The sequence below is a fragment of the Triticum dicoccoides genome, chromosome 3B (assembly GCF_002162155.2).
Source record: "Triticum dicoccoides isolate Atlit2015 ecotype Zavitan chromosome 3B, WEW_v2.0, whole genome shotgun sequence".
NCBI lineage: Eukaryota > Viridiplantae > Streptophyta > Magnoliopsida > Poales > Poaceae > Triticum > Triticum dicoccoides.
Genome location: NC_041385.1, coordinates 39,754,196 through 39,771,213, shown reverse-complemented (window position 1 = coordinate 39,771,213; position 17,018 = coordinate 39,754,196). Strand labels below are relative to the sequence as shown.

The window sequence follows — 17,018 nt, the reverse complement described above, 5'->3', positions numbered from 1 at the left end:
GAAAACACAGTACTCTCGTCCGAGCTAGTCAACCCCAATGCCTAAAGGGTGCCCCTGTCTGCCTGTCTCTGTTCCTCGCCGACACATTTGGCGAAACACACACGCAACAGTCAAAAGCAAAGCAATTATGGACTCCTCCCGTGGAAGTGCTGCTATATCATATACTCACGGTCATGTACTCCAATCTTTATTTGCACATGCAACCTCGTGGTTACCATCTGCATTATTTGTTTCCAACTCTTATCTTCTACTACTACAGTATCTCATTAAAGTAGTAATATTGGAACAAGCATTTGTCTTTCTGCTTATCAGCGGCATCATCTTTCCTGCAACTTGTTGGATGAAAGCGATCGCGATCGTGATCACTACAGTTTGGAGTAGGTGACAGTCGCATCCACTACCTCCCTTCCGCTCCCCGTGGTGGATTCTTTATCCCTTCATCTCCGTCACATGTCCCACGAGAGAGAGATATTAGATAGAGAGAAACAAACACACAGAGAGAGAGAGAGACGCGGCATGGCTTCCTCTGCAACCATGTCGGCGGTGCTGCTACTGGTGCTGGCGGCGGCGCAGCCAGCGCGGGCGTGCTTCTCGCGGGTGTTCAGCTTCGGGGATTCACTGGCGGACACGGGCAACTACCGCTACGTCTACGGCAACGACACCGGGCCGAGGCTGCCCTACGGCGAGACCTACTTCCACCGAGCCACCGGCCGCTTCTCCAACGGCCGCATCGTCGTCGACTTCATCGGTACGGAACAAACATTCGATCCATCCACCAAACGGCTTGGTAGGAAGAGTATATACGTGCTAATTTTTGAACCTGTTTGTGTTCTTGTGTGGTGGGTTCGCAGCGGACGCGCTGGGGCTGCCGTTCGTGCGGCCGTACTGGAGCGGACGGACCTCGGAGGACTTCGCCGGAGGGGCCAACTTCGCCGTGGGTGCCGCCACGGCGCTGAGCCCGGAAGTCTTGTGGGAGCACGGGTTCGCCGCGGCTAGGGCCGACTTGGTCCACCTCGACATGGAGATGAAGTGGTTCCGCGACCTGCTCCACCTGCTCTGCCCCACCGATTTAACCGGTATGTTAATTTACTTCAACATTTTTGTGAGCTTAATTTCTAAGTCATGGGCGATGACACATTTCGCTATAAACCTCAAATTTGGACACGCCAGCTTAATTAGAGGGACAGTATTGTATCTTACGTTAGGTTTGCCCTCCTCTAAAGCTACTACCCAAGTTCTTCTAACGCGACAGGAATGTTGCATCTTTTTTTATGAGTGGTGTGCTGGTACTACGTATTAGTATCAGTTACTCTCTCCATTCACAAATATAAGAGGCTTTGGATATTTCAATATACATTATGTACGGATCAAAATAAGGAACAAACACACTGAAACGTTTCTATATACATCCAATTCCCAAAAAAGTTAGAACATCTTATATTTATGTATAAACGGAGGGAGTAGCACTTACGCGGGACAAATCCCTGTTTCCAGTTTGGCATCGGCGCATAAAGATGCATCAAGCAGTTAGTCATTTTTCTCCCCGAGAATAATCACCTTTGGGTGGCCGGTGGGCGCAAGCATTTTGGGCAGCAGGCGCCAACAATAAAAATGCTTTCACAGTTGAAATTGAGAGAAGGCAACGCGCCACTTGTTTCTTCTGCGTTGGGCAGTAAGTGCCTAACTTGTCTAATTCGATAACTCCCTGCATGTTGCTATGGAAATATATAGATTAAAAATTACAAAAAGAAAATTTGTATATATGTGAAACTCCCTCTCGGCTTGGAACTAAATTTGGTTCCACCACAGGCCATGCATGAGGAGACCTCCTAATCAGAGCCCTAAGCGTCAACTAATGTTTGTAGCGCTCGCGCATCCCCTCATGGGCTGCAGCCCAGTGTGCCTCGCTTCCTCGCTCGCGTCCCTAGATCGCTTGCCTTTTTTTAATAGTTTCACTTTTTTTGCTTGGTTTTCTTCTTTGTGTTGTATTATTCACTGAAAAAACCTATTGCTGGTTTTTTTAAGTAAAAAGTTCATGAGTTTAAAATAGTTCGCAAATGTTTAGTAATTTTATAAAGTGCGTGAATTAAAAAAATCATCAATTTGAAGAAAGTTCATGAATTCAAAAAAGGTTCATGGATTGACAAAACTTCACGAATCTGGAAAAGATTCACCAATTCTAAATAGTGCGTGAATTTTAAAAGCCCGTTAAAATTGAAACAAAAATACAAATTTCATAAAAGTTCAATTTTTTGACAAAGTTCATGAAATTTGAAGAACTTTTTGAAAATTGAAAAACATTCATAGATTTTAAAAATAAAATCATGAATTTAAATAGTTCTTCGATTTTCATCAAAACATTTCATGAATTTGAAAAAAGTTTGCATATTTTAAAAAAGTTTGGAAAAAATGAAAAGAGTTCGTGGATTTGATCATTCATTAATTTGAAAAAGAGTTCATGGATTTGAAAACATTCGCAAATTTAAGAAAATGTTCACGGATTTAGAAAAATGTTCACAAATTTCAAAATTCATAATTTAAACCAAGTTAGAGAATTAAAAAGTGAAAACAAAGTGGAAAAGAAAGAGAAAAAGAACCGGCCAAAGAAACCCAAAAAACCATACAGGGAAACTGTTGCGTCAATTTGACGAACAACAAAAAGAAAAAGAAGAAAATAGGCACACGAGGTATGCTGCGCCATTTGGTTACTATGGTTTGAACTAAACCAAGAGGTTTGGAGTTTAATTCTGTGTGTGCACATCCATTTTTTAAAAGTTGTGTGCGCCGGTTTACACATGCATGAGTGGGCCTTTGAGATTTTTTTTTTGTTATAATTAATGGGCCCAGCCCAATAATTTCAACAATTAGTGTATTTGTAACTTGATGAAGATTAATGGTGGCATTACGTTAATGCAAATAGTCTCAAGGTCTATATTGAACTCCAAATTAACTAATGTAGTGAGGTTGTAGCATGATTATAGAAATTTCAGAAGAAAAGGTAATCAATTTACAATTGATTTATTTTACCATAATAAATCACAACAACATTATTGTTATCCAGAGGAGACAACTTTGATGTTCGAAGTGAGACATATAGTACTTCCAAATTTTCTCTACAATAGGATTATAAATAAATGGATGTAAATTGTTGTAAGCCTTTCACTTCTTTACTACCATAAATGTTGTGTTTTGATCCATTTTCTAAATTAATTAAGATGTTATCTTTGCACATTGATAAAGTAACGTGTTTATTCAATAGACTGTGTGGACATGATGAACAAATCTCTTTTCTTGGTTGGAGAAATTGGGGGAAATGACTACAATGTTCCTCTTACCTCTTTGGTGCCTGTTGAGAAGATTCGCTCGTTCGCTCCGAGCGTTATTTCCAAAATTTCATCTATAATCACGGTGAGTCATTTGTTGTTTGTTGCTCCTTATGCTATCATTACCACGCTGTTATGTCAAATCCCAATTACAGAAATAGTTCATAACTACATAATAATGCAGTATAACGAAGTGCAATTTGCAGGATCTGATCGGATTGGGAGCCAAAACTCTATTAGTTCCCGGCAACCTCCCAATCGGGTGCTTGCCAGTGTACCTCACAATGTACCAGAGTGATGACACGGGGGATTATGAGTCAGACACGGGATGTATCCGTTGGATGAACGAGTTCTCACGCTACCACAACAAACTTCTTGTGGATGAGCTGGAAAAGTTACGGAAACTTCATCCTAGTGTGTCGATCATCTATGCTGATTACTATGGAGCTGCTATGGAGATATTTGTTTCCCCTTATCTGTTTGGTGAGTCCAGAACTTTATGGTTTACACATGAAACCACTTGGCAGGTCAAGAAAAACATTCTCTACTAAGATATGCGTATGCTAATCCCGGCTCTTGTTTGCTATAACTGCTCTTTAGGGATCGAGGATCCTTTGGTGGCTTGCTGCGGTGTAGAAGGGCCTTATGGTGTTTCAGTAACCACAAAGTGTGGACATGGAGAATACAAGGTGTGTGATAACCCACAAAAGTATGCATCTTGGGATGGCTTGCATCCCACAGAAACGTCATACAGGGCCATTGCTGATGGTTTGCTAAGAGGCCCATACACCCAGCCTCCAATTGCCACCACAAAAAATTCATGTTCAAAACTTACCGAGCTTGTCTCGTCTGCGAAATACAAGGTTCTCTATGATTTGTAATTTTGTAACATATATGTGAACTATTAATGTATGAAAACTTGCCTAATGATAAACATATTTGGCATGGCTAGATGTCGTTCCCATATAATCAAGTGATATCTAATGCCGGCATGCGTGCCAAATGATCTGTAGTTAAGATACACGTGTATCAATATCTGCACCTCATCTTCAGACTGGTAACGCTTGGACGACTCTGAATCTTTGTTAGATTAGGTTAATATTTTTTTAGGTCTTTCTTTGGCGGAAATTGGCTTTGTTATTCTACCCTTTCTTGGTAGTCAACAACCAACGAACATATACTAGGACTTTTATGTACTAGTAAAACTTTCTATATTACAAAGTGCATGTAGACACACTTTGCACGAATAACACCACGCGCGCGCGCAGACACACAAGATGTGCTCATGTGCTTTCTAGGACCTTTTGCACAAAAACCAAAGGCAATCAATCGGTTTGTGCCCTTGGAGTATAGTTGGGTTACAACATTTGTAGGTGCATGTAGTGGTCAACATGCAACCGGCGTCGACAACTCCCCTTCTGGCCCTAGTTGATGTCACTTTTGTTGCAATTACGTTACAACGCTTATAGTTGCATGCCTAGTAGGCCGTCAATACCCCTCCCAACCCCGGTTGCCGTCGTTTTATGCCCATGCAGTTACACTTGGGTTACAATGTGATAGATATGAAATCACACACTTGTGGGTGTTTGCATAACAAAAACATAAGCACACTGAAATCGCACACTTGTATTCGTCGTATGAACATGGACAAAATAGTATAAAAATAAAAGAAACATAAAACAAATTAGAACTGAAAATTAAAAGGTGAAATAAGAAAATAAGGCATACTGGAGACAAGCCGGCAACACGGATCTACTCCCAAAATTTTCTAACGGTAAAAGAGAGGAGAAAAGGCCCCACATTTTTTTACTCTAAAGACACTCAATTTTATTGATCAAGTAACAAGTTCATGGGGATACAACTTAGGTCTAGAATATTAAGGGACCACACATGTCGTCCTAAAGAAAAGCCTAGAGCGTGTTTAGCGAGTATATGTACGTCGAGATTAGTTTCTCTTCCTTTGAAGTTGAAGGAACAGCGAGCTATCTTCCTTGACATATGATTGATCTTCTTGATGATGCTTGCACACAGTCCACCTGTACCGCTATGAATATCATTGACCACTCCTTGGCACTCTGGGTTAATCACCACATCCAAGGGCGAGTGCCAACGTTTCCCGGCATGCCATAGCCTCCTTGGAAGAAGGGTCGGTTATACCTGACATTTGATTGTTGTAGTTACCCAGTACTTGCCCGTGGAGTCCCTACAAACAACACTCCACACAGAAGGACTAGGGATCTTCAACGGTCAAATGGGAAACGCCACAACAGACAAAGTCCAGTACCCCGCACCCCCCGCGTCGCCCCCGCTCGGACGACTCGGGCGGGACGCAGCCCTAGCCGCCGGGGCTCCCCGTCCTTTTTCCCCTCCCTCCGCCGCCGCCGGAGGAGGCCGCCGGCCTACAGCCTGGGGGCTGACAGCGGGGGCGGGGGCCTTCCCTCTCTCCTGCGCCATGGGGCGGTGTGGAGCCCCGCGGTGTTTGGAGGCACGACCGATCTAGCCTTGGGGGCGTGGCGGGCCTTCCTACCGACGGCGGCGTGGCGGCCGCCTCGGCCTAGGGCGGATGGTGGCGGGTGCGGCGGCTGGCCCTGCTTCGGGCAGTGGCCTTGGCTGCGTTCGGCTGCGGGGGCCGGGTCGGCGGTGATGGACCATCTGACCTCGGTTCGGCGGTGGTGGCATGGAGGGCCTGGTGGTTGGGTCGGCGCCATGTGTGGTTTGCCCTCCGGACAGATCTGATCTGGCCGGTGCGACCTGCTCGATGTGCGGCGGCTCAGATCGGCGGCGACCCGTGCACACGATGCTTGATGGAGGTTCCTTCAGCGGATCCGGGTGAAAACCTAGTTCTCGGCTTGATGCCAAGACCGGCGTTGGCGGCACTCTTTTGTGTCATTACCTTCTTGAAGGCAACGCCGTGGAGAAGCTCCAGACCTATATCCGCTGCCTCCGGGGAAAACCCTAGATCAGTAGATCAGATAACGGCGGCGCGTTGGTGTCATTTCCTCCTTGGGGGCGTCATTCTTGGAGGCGTACACGGGTTCGAGGGATCAGTGGGCGGCTTTTTTGGTGGAGCGGTGCTTCATCCTGCACATTGATGACAGCGGATCTCGGCGGCGTGGTGCAGTGGAGACTCGGCGCCCGATGCGCGGTGTTGGACTCGCGTAGGAGGGGGTTGCTGTCTGGCGTCATGGTGGCATCAATGGCAGAGTGACCTAACAAGGTAGAAGCCTCAATATCTGCTCTGAAGACGGACCAGTGGAAGATGGCGGCGACGACACATGTGAGTACGTCAGACCAGTTCATGCCCCAGACCCGGTATGTGGCTCGGCTGGGGCTTCTGCCTTTTGATGATAGGCTTAGGTGAGTGGACTGGGTATTTGGCCTAGCTAGCACCCCTTCATCATATGGTTAGGAGTAGTGTCATATGATGCCAAGATGGCGGATTCAGGCATATTGTTGTAATACTTTGTAAGGTCCTCGAGAATAATCAATAAAGTGACCGCATGCATCTTCCAGATGCAGAGGCTGGGGATCATCCTCCTTTTCTAAAAAAAATAAAATGGGAAAGGCCCTACATTGCAGAAAGGCCCTACATTGCATAACAAAAAGTGAAAACCCCATATAGAAAATATAATGGAGGCACCCCATTACCGGAAGCTACATTTCCTTTGTTGTGAGTCTTAAGTAGGTTTCGCCTCTTGCAGGAGGCAGATTGGCCGGCCCAATACAGGGGACAGGGGGAGCAATTTTCATGGTGGTTTTTAGTAATATTCCCATGTGTTTTTTTTCATGTTTGCTTCTGTTTTGGTTTTGACCAGTTTTTCATGTAGCTTTTTACCTGTTTGTTTATCCGGTAGTTTTGACCAGTTTTCCAGTGGTTTTTTTCCTTGTTTGATTATGTGTTTCCTTCATGGTTTTTCCTCTAGTTTTATGTATGTCTTCATCAATTTTCTTATTTTTTCCTTTTTTTCAACACCTGGCTACTATTTATATACATATTGTTTATTTTTGTATACATGTGCAACATTTATGAGACACACTGAACATTTTTTAATACATGATGAATCTTTTTTTCAAATACATATGTTGAATATACTTGCGAATATGTATTAAACATTTAAAAAATAAATGTTGAACATTTTAATACCAAACGGTCAGCTTAGTAAGCTACGTACACAAATGTTGCAGTCAACGAAACATTTTTGAATGATACAAAAATATTTTTAAATAGGTGAATATATTTTTATGTATATGTAAAGAATGCAAAACATATTTTTGAAACACCTAAACATTTATGAAATGTCAAATATATTTCTATAAATGGTATGAAATATTTTTCAGAATTATGCAATTTTTACATTATAATATATTTTTTAATGACATGAACATTTTTTCGATGTACACTTTTGAATAGTTGCGTGATTTTTTCTCTAACATTACATAATTCTTTTTTGTAAATGACACAATTTTTTTCGAAACACGTGAACATTTTTTGATATATATGTTTTTGAGTGCCAATAAAATTTGTTCAAAGTCGCGCAAACATTTTTTGAACACTTCATAAATATGTTTTAAACACTTCATAAACATTTTGACCACTCCACAAATCGCAGCACCCATGATCTGCCCAAGGGTTGATAAGGTGATTGAGACACAATTATTCAAATGAGTGAAATCTGTTTTCTAAAATGAGTGGATTCTTTTTCATGAAACTTATTTCAATGTGTTTGTCAAGTTTGCTTATTCCAGTGTGTGAAAACACGTGAAACTGGTTATTTATTAAATGTGAAACTTATATTTGTCAACATGTTAAAGTTATTTCACTCGATATATTGAAATTATAGTAAAATCAGTTTTCATACAGAGTGAAATTGGATTTTGAATGCAATTGAAAGATAACTAATCATTCAAATGAGTGGAAACTATTTTTTAAATGAGTGAAATCATTTGAAATTAGTGGAATCAGTTTTCTTAAGTGAGTGAAATCATTTGAAATTAGTGACATCATCTTTTTGATATGAGTGAAATCTATGTTTTGAATTGAGTGAAATCTATTTTTTGAAATCAGTGAAATTAAAACTAGTTAAAATGTATCCAAAATTGATCTTGTTCTGAAGATCTTCTCGCTATGAATACAAATATATAAAATATATTAAATTTGTAGTTTTGATTCAAAAGATATCTATCATCCAAATTTTCACGCTGAATTTAAATGGAAGTCTTTTGATGGGGGAGAGAGATTATTTTAGCATATGCATGCAACCGGTCTACACTCCATCCTTTCTCTCACCTGACATAAAGCTGCAAGGGCAAGCAGAAGGCCCACATGTATTCTTGTGTATTCCCATTCATCTCTCTTATACACCAAACAAGGGCACGAATCCCTAAATGGACTCCAATGGTGGATGCCATGCCGGTAGCTACCGGTTCCGGCAAAAAAAACTATTTCGCGCCAACAATAAAGATGCTTTCACATATGAAATTGACAGAAGGCAGCCTGGCACTTTTTTCTTCTGCGTTGGGCAGCAAGCGCCTAACTTGTTTAATTCGATAGCTCCCTGCGTGTTGCTATGGAAATTTATAGATTCAAAAATACAAAAAAGAAAATTCTAATATACTCCCTCTCGGCTAGCAATGTGGAACTAGATTTGGTTCCACCACAGGCCATGCATGAGGAGACCTCCTAATTAGAGCCCTAAGCGTCAGCTAACGTTTGTAGCGCTCGCTTGCCTTTTTTTTCATTGATTCACTTTTTTTTGCTCGGTTTTCTTTTTTCTGCTGTGTTGTACACTGGAAAAACCTATTGCTGGGCTTTTAAAGTAAAAAAGTGCATGGGTTTAATATATTCACAAATTAAAAAAGTTCACTAATTTTATAAAGTCGTGAATTTGAAAAAATTGAAAAAACTTCATGAATCTGAAAAATATTCACCAATTATAAATAGTGCATGAATTTTAAAAAGTTCGCTAACTTTGAAAATAATTTCACAATGGTTCAATATTTTGAAAAAGTTCATGGCATTTCAAGACGTTCTTGAAAAATTGAAAAAGGGTAATAGATTTTGAAAAGAAAAATCACAAATTTGAAAATAGTTCATCGATTTTGAAGAAAAAAGTTCATAAATTTCAAAAAAAATGCAGGTTTAAAAAAAGAGTTCGTGGATTTGAAAACCATTCATTAATTTGAGAAGAAGTTCATGAGTTTGGAAAAAAGTTCACAATTTTCAAAAAAGTTCATGAATTTAAGAAAATGTTCATGGATTTAGAAACATGTTCACAAATTTGAAAAAATCATGATTTTAAACAAAGTTAGAGAATTAAAAATGAAAATAAAATGGAAGAACTAAGAGAAAAAGGAAAAAAAATCGGCCAAACAAAACCAAAAAACCAGACAGGGGAACTGTTGCGTCAATTTGATGCACAACTAGAATAAAAAGAAGTAAATAGGCATAGGAGGTAAGCTGGTTTGGACTTCGATTCTCACGTTGCACACCCATTTTTTAAAGGTGTGTGCGCTGGTTTACTCACGCGAGTGGGCCTTTGAGATTTGTTTTTTTGTTATAATTAATGGGCCCAGCCCAATAATTTAAACAGTTTGTGTATTTGTAACTTGAATATAAACGGTGGCCTTACATTAATGCAAATAGTCTCAAGGTCCATATTGATCTCTAAATTAAACTAATGTAGTGAGGTTCTAGCTTGATTACAGGAATCACATAAGAACAGGCAATAAACTTACAATTGATTTATTTTACCATAATAAGTCACAACGACATTATTGTTATGTAAAGGAGACAACTCTGGCGTTCGAAGTCAGAGATATATTACTTCCAAATTTTCTCTACAACATGATTAGAAATAAATGGATGTAAATTGTTATAAGACTTTCACTGCTTTACTACCATAAAATGTTGTATTTTGATATATTTTCTAAATAAATTAAGATGTTATCTTTGCACATTGATAAAGTAATTTGTTTATTCAATAGACTGCACGGACATGATGAACAAATCTCGTTTCTTGGTTTTGGAGAAATTGGGGGAAATGACTACAACGTTCATATTACCTCTTCGGTGCCCATTGAGAAGAATCGCTCGTTCGCTCCTAGTGTCATTAACAAAATTTCATCTATAATCACGGTGAGTCATTTGTTTTTTGTTGCTCCTTATGCTATCATTACCATTGTTATATGTCAAATCCCGTTTACACAAATAGTGCGTAACTACATAATAATGCAATGTAACTAACTGTAATTTGCAGGATCTGATTGGTTTGGGAGCCAAAACTCTATTAGTTCCCGGCAACCTCCCAATCGGGTGCTTGTCGGTGTACCTCATGATGTACCAGAGTGATAACACGGGGGATTATGAGGCAGAGACAGGTTGTATCCGGTGGATGAACGAGTTCTCACGCTACCACAACAAACTTCTTGTGGATGAGCTGGAAAAATTACGGAAACTTCATCCTAGTGTGCCGATCATTGATTACTATGGTGCTGCTATATATGGCGATCTTTGTTTCCCCTTATCAGTTTGGTGAGCCTAGAACTTTATGGTTTACATATGAAATAACTTAGCAGGTAGCAATAACAACATTCTCTACTAGGATATGCATATGCTAATCCCGACTCTTATTTGCGGTAACTAGTCTTTAGGGATCGAGGATCCTTTGGTGGCTTGCTGCGGTGTAGAAGGGCCTTATGGTGTAACAATAACCACAAAGTGTGGACATAGAGAATACAAGGTGTGTTATAACCCACAAAAGTATGCATCTTGGGATGACTTGCACCCCACGGACACGTCATACAGGGCCATTGCCGATGGTCTGCTAAGAGGTCCATACACTCAACCCCCAATTGCCAGCACCAAAAATTCATGTTCAAAACTTACCGAGCTTGTCTCGTTTGTAGAATACAAGGTTCTCTATGATTTGTAATTTTGTAACATATATGTGAACGATTACTGTATGAAACCTTGCCTAATGACAAACATTTTTTGGCATGGCTAGTTGTTGTTCCCAGATACTCAAGTGATATCTAATGTCGGCATGTATGCCAAATGATTCGTATTGAAGGTGCACGAGTACCAATATCTTCACTTTAGGTTCTGGCTGGTAATGCCTGCACAACTCTGAATCTTTGTTAGCTCAGGTTAATATTTTTCACGTCTTTCTTTGGATGGTATGCTTCCTCATTGTTGTTATTCTACCCTTTCTTGGTAGTCAACAACCAACGAACATAGGCTAGGACCTTTATGTACTAGTATAACTTTCTCTATTGCAAAGAGCACGGGTAGACACACTTTGCACAAATGACACCACACGTGCGCACGCGCACAGACACGCACAAGATGTGCTCATGTGCTTTCTAAGACTGTTTACACAGAAACTAAAGGCAATCAATGGTGGCGATTAGAGGTGCAAAAACTAATCTAGTAGTCTGATTTGAGGAGAGGGTACTCTCATCACTTTGCAACCTTTTATATATGTTGTGATTAATTTCATCATTGCCTCATAGTGATATGGTATTCACACTGATTTACTCGGTAGCGAGACCCAATCGCACAACCTTTACCTAGGCCCAAGCCCACCCGGTAGGCGAAATGCCTTAGATCATTCGGTCACGACATGTGTCTTGAATTTCTCATTTTGCAAGGCTTTGACCTCATTTATATAGGATAAGTATGTCGGGGGCCTCCTCTCCTCCGAGTTAAACTTTGGATCATTCATGGCCATGACTCCTCTTTTGGCACGCATCAATCAGGGTCGTCTCCAGGAATCGGGGCCCTAGTGCGAAATGCAAATGGGACCCTGAATATAAAACTTTCTTATAACGAAAGCTTACTCTCAATTAAATTATATAACTTTGGTTATGTGTTATTTTGTACAATATTCAAAAAGAAACAAATATACCAAAAATCTTCCTCTAACAATTGGACTGCGGACCAATATACACATAGAGATCTACTCCTATACTCATCAATTAACCAGAGAATTGGTGCATATGTACCCTATAGTCAGTAGCAGAATGCCCGTGCGTTGCTACGGGTTAGAATGAATACATAAATGAATCGAACAAATGATTAAGATCATCTTGAAGGTCAAACCTCATTTCTCCTCATACATATGTGCGTGTTCGGACATCAAATGGGCGGTCAGCAGGCTCACAGTCCGGGCTCCCAAAAATTCAGACCATGTATGAGAGAGAAATGTTGTTGTCCGGACTATCCGCTATGTTATCTCCAACACACGGGTCTGAAAGATCGAGGATGTCGCCTAGAGGGGGGGGGGTGAATAGGCGCTTTAAAATAATTACGGTTTAGGCTTGAACAAATGCGGAATAAACCTAGCGGTTAATTTGTCAAGCACAAAACCTACAACAACTAGGCTCACCTATGTGCACCAACAACTTATGCTAAGCAAGATAAGCAACTATGTGATAGCAAGATATATGACAAAGAACAATATGGCTATCACAAAGTAAAGTGCATAAGTAAAGGGGCTCGGATAAGAGATAACCGAGGCACGCGGAGACGATGATGTATCCCGAAGTTCACACCCTTGCGGATGCTAATCTCCGTTTGGAGCGGTGTAGAGGCACAATGCTCCCCAAGAAGCCACTAGGGCCACCGTAATCTCCTCACGCCCTCGCACAATGCAAGATGCCGTGATTCCACTAAGGGACCCTTGAGGGCGGTCACCGAACTCGTACAAATGGCGACCCTTGGGGGCGGTCACCGAACCCGTACACTCTGGCAACCCTTGGGGGCGGTCACCGGTACCCGTCAAATTGCTCGGGGCGATCTCCACAACCTAATTGGAGACCCCGACGCTTGCCCGGAGCTTTACACCACAATGATTGAGCTCCGAACACCACCAACCGTCTAGGGCGCCCAAGCACCCAAGAGGAACAAGCTCAAGGGCACCAAGCACCCAAGAGTAATAAGCTTCTCAACTTGTAACTTCCACGTATCACCGTGGAGAACTCAAACCGATGCACCAAATGCAATGGCAAGGGCACACGGAGTTCCCAAGTCCTTCTCTCTCAAATCCCACCGAAGCAACTAATGCTAGGGAGGAAAATGAGAGGAAGAACAAGAAGGAGAACACCAAGAACTCCAAGAACTAGATCCAAGGGGTTCACCTCACATAGAGGAGAAAGTGATTGGTGGAAATGTGGATCTAGATCGCCTCTCTCTTTTCCCTCAAAAACTAGCAAGAACCCATGGAGGGATTGAGAGTTAGCAAGCTCGAAGAAGGTCAACAATGGGGGAAGAAGACGAGCTCAAAGGATAAGGTTGAATGGGGAAGAAGACCCCCTTTTATAGGAGCTCCCGAATCCAACCGTTATGCTCACAGCCCGCACAGAGCGGTACTACCGCTCCAAGGAGCGGTACTACCGCCCGCGGTAGTACCCCTTCGAAACACAACAACGAGGAGGCAAAAAGGCCAAAAGAACCTTCGGAGCGGTAGTACCGCTCGTCCTCACGGTACTACCGCTCGACCTCATGGTACTACCGCAAATGGTAGCGGTACTACTGCTTGCGAGCGGTACTAAAAAAATACTTCTGTGCCTACTTCCGCTGAGCAAAACACGAGATTTTGGTCCGGAGCGGTACTACCGCTTAGGAGCCATGGTAGTACTGCTCTGGAGCGGTACTACTGCTCAGGAGCCGCGGTAGTACTGCTCTGGAGCGGTAGTAAAAAATTACATCCTCTCCAGTCGCGGCAGTACCGCTGCAGCCTTTACCAAAACAACCACAACTTTTGCATACGGACTACGAATTCAACGAAACCAAGTTTGTTGGAAAGCTAGCGACAAGGGCTAACACAATCTTGAAAGAAATACCAATAAGAAGCAAATGAGAAAAGGCCCAAAGGAAAATGGTGAGAACCCTTCCTTGGAAAAGACCGGTAAAACCTCCAACACCGAAAACATCATAGAAGACGCATGTAACTCCGTTTTCGATGAACTCAAGCTTGTCATCAAGATGACCATAAGCTCTAAGACTCACAAAGAGAACCAAACAAGAACCAAGAAACATGATGCAAGGATGCAAGGGTTTGAGCTCTCTACTAACGATACGATCAAGCTACCAACTTGAGAGCCCCCCTTGATAGTACGGCAAACGATCATATAACCCGGTCTCCCTACTACCACCATGAGACCGGTAAAATAGAAAACCTATCAAGGGCAAACCTTTGCCTTGCACATGGTCCACTTGAGCTAGATGATGACGATCTTGACTCCCTCAAGATGGACCACCTTTCTTGATTGCGTTGGCTCGATGAAGACTAGATGATTGCTCCCCCATAGTCCACTATGGGTGAGCCACTCTTCGGCTCATCTTCACAAGTCCATTGACACCACAATGGATGGCAAGATTCAAGCACTTGATCTCTTCGTGATGCTCCACTTGAACTTGCACACGGCAATCTTGATGGTGATCACCACTTGATGTCATCCTTTCCATGGGTTATATGATATCTTCCTCTTGATGCAAGCCCATGGATACGTACCTAACCCCACATAGAACTCTCACATAGACCATAAGTTAGTACACAAAGTGCAATGGACAAAGCTTACCATACCATGGGATCACTTGATCCCTCTCGGTACATCTTCTACGCTTTGTGAGTTGATCAACTTGATTCACTATTGACTTAGTCTTGATCAACCTTAAATCTTTGCAACTCTCTTCATTTGGATGATGTATTGAAGGTAAACATGAATGATCACACAACCTTCTTATTCAAGACATGCTTGCAATAAGCTCAACACTCGCATGACCAATCTTTGGATAATTCCTTAATAGCACCTTGGTCAACTCATAAACTCCTTGAAACCAACACATGGACTTCAAGAAAATCCTATGGACAAATCCTTCAAATATAACTCAAGACAACCATTAGTCCATAGAGATTGTCATCAATTACCAAAACCAAACATGGGGGCACCGCATGTTCTTTCAATCTCCCCCATTTTGGTAATTGATGACAATCACTTTCAAGAGAGTTTATATAAGGAATTATGCTTCACTATGCAATGCAACAACCAATAGTGCATGCGTATGAGATGCAAATGCTAAGGAACAAAACCAAAGCAAGATGAGATAACTCTCTAAACTTCTCCACAAAACTCTCTGAAACTTCTCCCCCATTGGCATCGATTGCCAAAATGGGCGAAAAGCTAAGAAGACCAATATAAATTGTGGTCCTCCATAAATTGTGTATTTCTCAACAAGAGAGGAATGCAATGCAACAACCAATAGTGCATGCGTATGAGAGTGGAATGCAATACACATATCCAACGGTTAATACTTGGAGGAACACAAACTATATTGAGGCCCAAAGATTGCAAAAGAATGATATGCCACAAAGACATAACAAAGAGAGAAACAAGGAATCAAGCAATCAAAAGATACCAATTGAAGCAAGCAATCAAAGGATACCAATTGAACCAACTAGACCAAAGATCCTATGAGCCACATGAATGAAGGATATTATGATATGATACGAGGAGTGTTCTAAAGAAACTAGAGAAGCTCCCCATGATTTGTGCACAAAAAGAATGTTTTGTAATTGGATACAAAGTGCACAAAATAGGATCATAGCTCCCCCAAAATCAATAGAAACTTACAACAAGTGCAAGTGAGCATATAGAAAACAAAGCCTAGTACTTGCAACAAACACATGGTTGAGCAACAAGTAAAAGAGGCAACTTAAGAATGGGATCAACCAAAATGATGTGTGTGAGTCATGGAGAAGCACTTGAGAAGACTAAAATTAGGATGAGCATTAAGCATCAACATAGTCTTGAAATAATGAGGCACACGGTGCAAGGCCTGTCATTCCCACACACAACTAGAAAATGGGTTCACAAGCTTACTAATAAGAATATAAAGAACTTATGCTTGTGACAACCCGTGGTGAAGATAGAAGATGAAAGCCTCATCAAGACGAGGGATGCCAATGAAGATGGCAAAAGCCTCGTAATGATAAGCATGAGAAAATAATCTTCACCACACAAGAGTGCATCAAGATGCAACGATAGAGGACACGCGCTCAAGGCAAAAGCTTTCACGGAGCCACCAAAGAAATAACATAAGAAAGACAAGGTGGACGTGAAAGAAAGGATATCAACTAGAGATGTAATTTCTCTCAAGTGTATAAGGTTCTATGTAGACAAAATCATGATGATATATATATCTACAAAGAAGAATGTACACCCGAAATAGTTACAACACGAAGGAACAAGATATCCACAAGGAAGTCATAAATATTACCAATAAGATATTTTCTTGAAAGCATAGCACTTGGCTAGATATGGTCTTATTGTATATAAATGAAGTCCAAACACACATCCAACAAGGGCATCACAACTAGCAACAAGAGATCATCGTTGGGATGCTTTGAGAAAGGAAACAAGTATCATAAGATATGAAATGAAAATCATGCCAAGATGCAACCTACACAAGGTTGAATGCAAGAGGAGAAAGCATGAATAGATACTTGTTACCGAGATATCATTGGAAGGATGTAGTAGATACCAATTGAAGGTAGATAGTAGTTCATTGATCATCCTAGCTTGACTCCAATATGCACATGGTGACAACACCTTCCTTGTGAGTGAGCCGAGCATCCAATGCATCTCCAAATGTTCCTAGAAGAACAACACAAACTAAACGGTACCCAAACTCAT

The 17,018-nt window shown here is 41.5% G+C and overlaps 1 protein-coding gene and 1 pseudogene across 1 annotated transcript; both read left to right on the top strand.

Annotated features, from left to right (window-relative positions):
• Positions 1–476: 476 nt before the first annotated feature.
• LOC119274584 (GDSL esterase/lipase At1g28600-like) lies at positions 477–4,274 on the top strand. Its single transcript, XM_037555293.1, has 5 exons — positions 477–748; positions 852–1,076; positions 3,260–3,408; positions 3,530–3,806; positions 3,924–4,274. Exons 1-5 carry the CDS (start codon positions 517–519, stop codon positions 4,202–4,204), a joined length of 1,164 nt encoding a protein of 387 aa, XP_037411190.1. The 5' UTR covers positions 477–516; the 3' UTR covers positions 4,205–4,274.
• A 4,434-nt stretch (positions 4,275–8,708) lies between these two features.
• On the top strand, positions 8,709–11,254 carry LOC119279212 (annotated as a pseudogene).
• Positions 11,255–17,018: the final 5,764 nt, after the last annotated feature.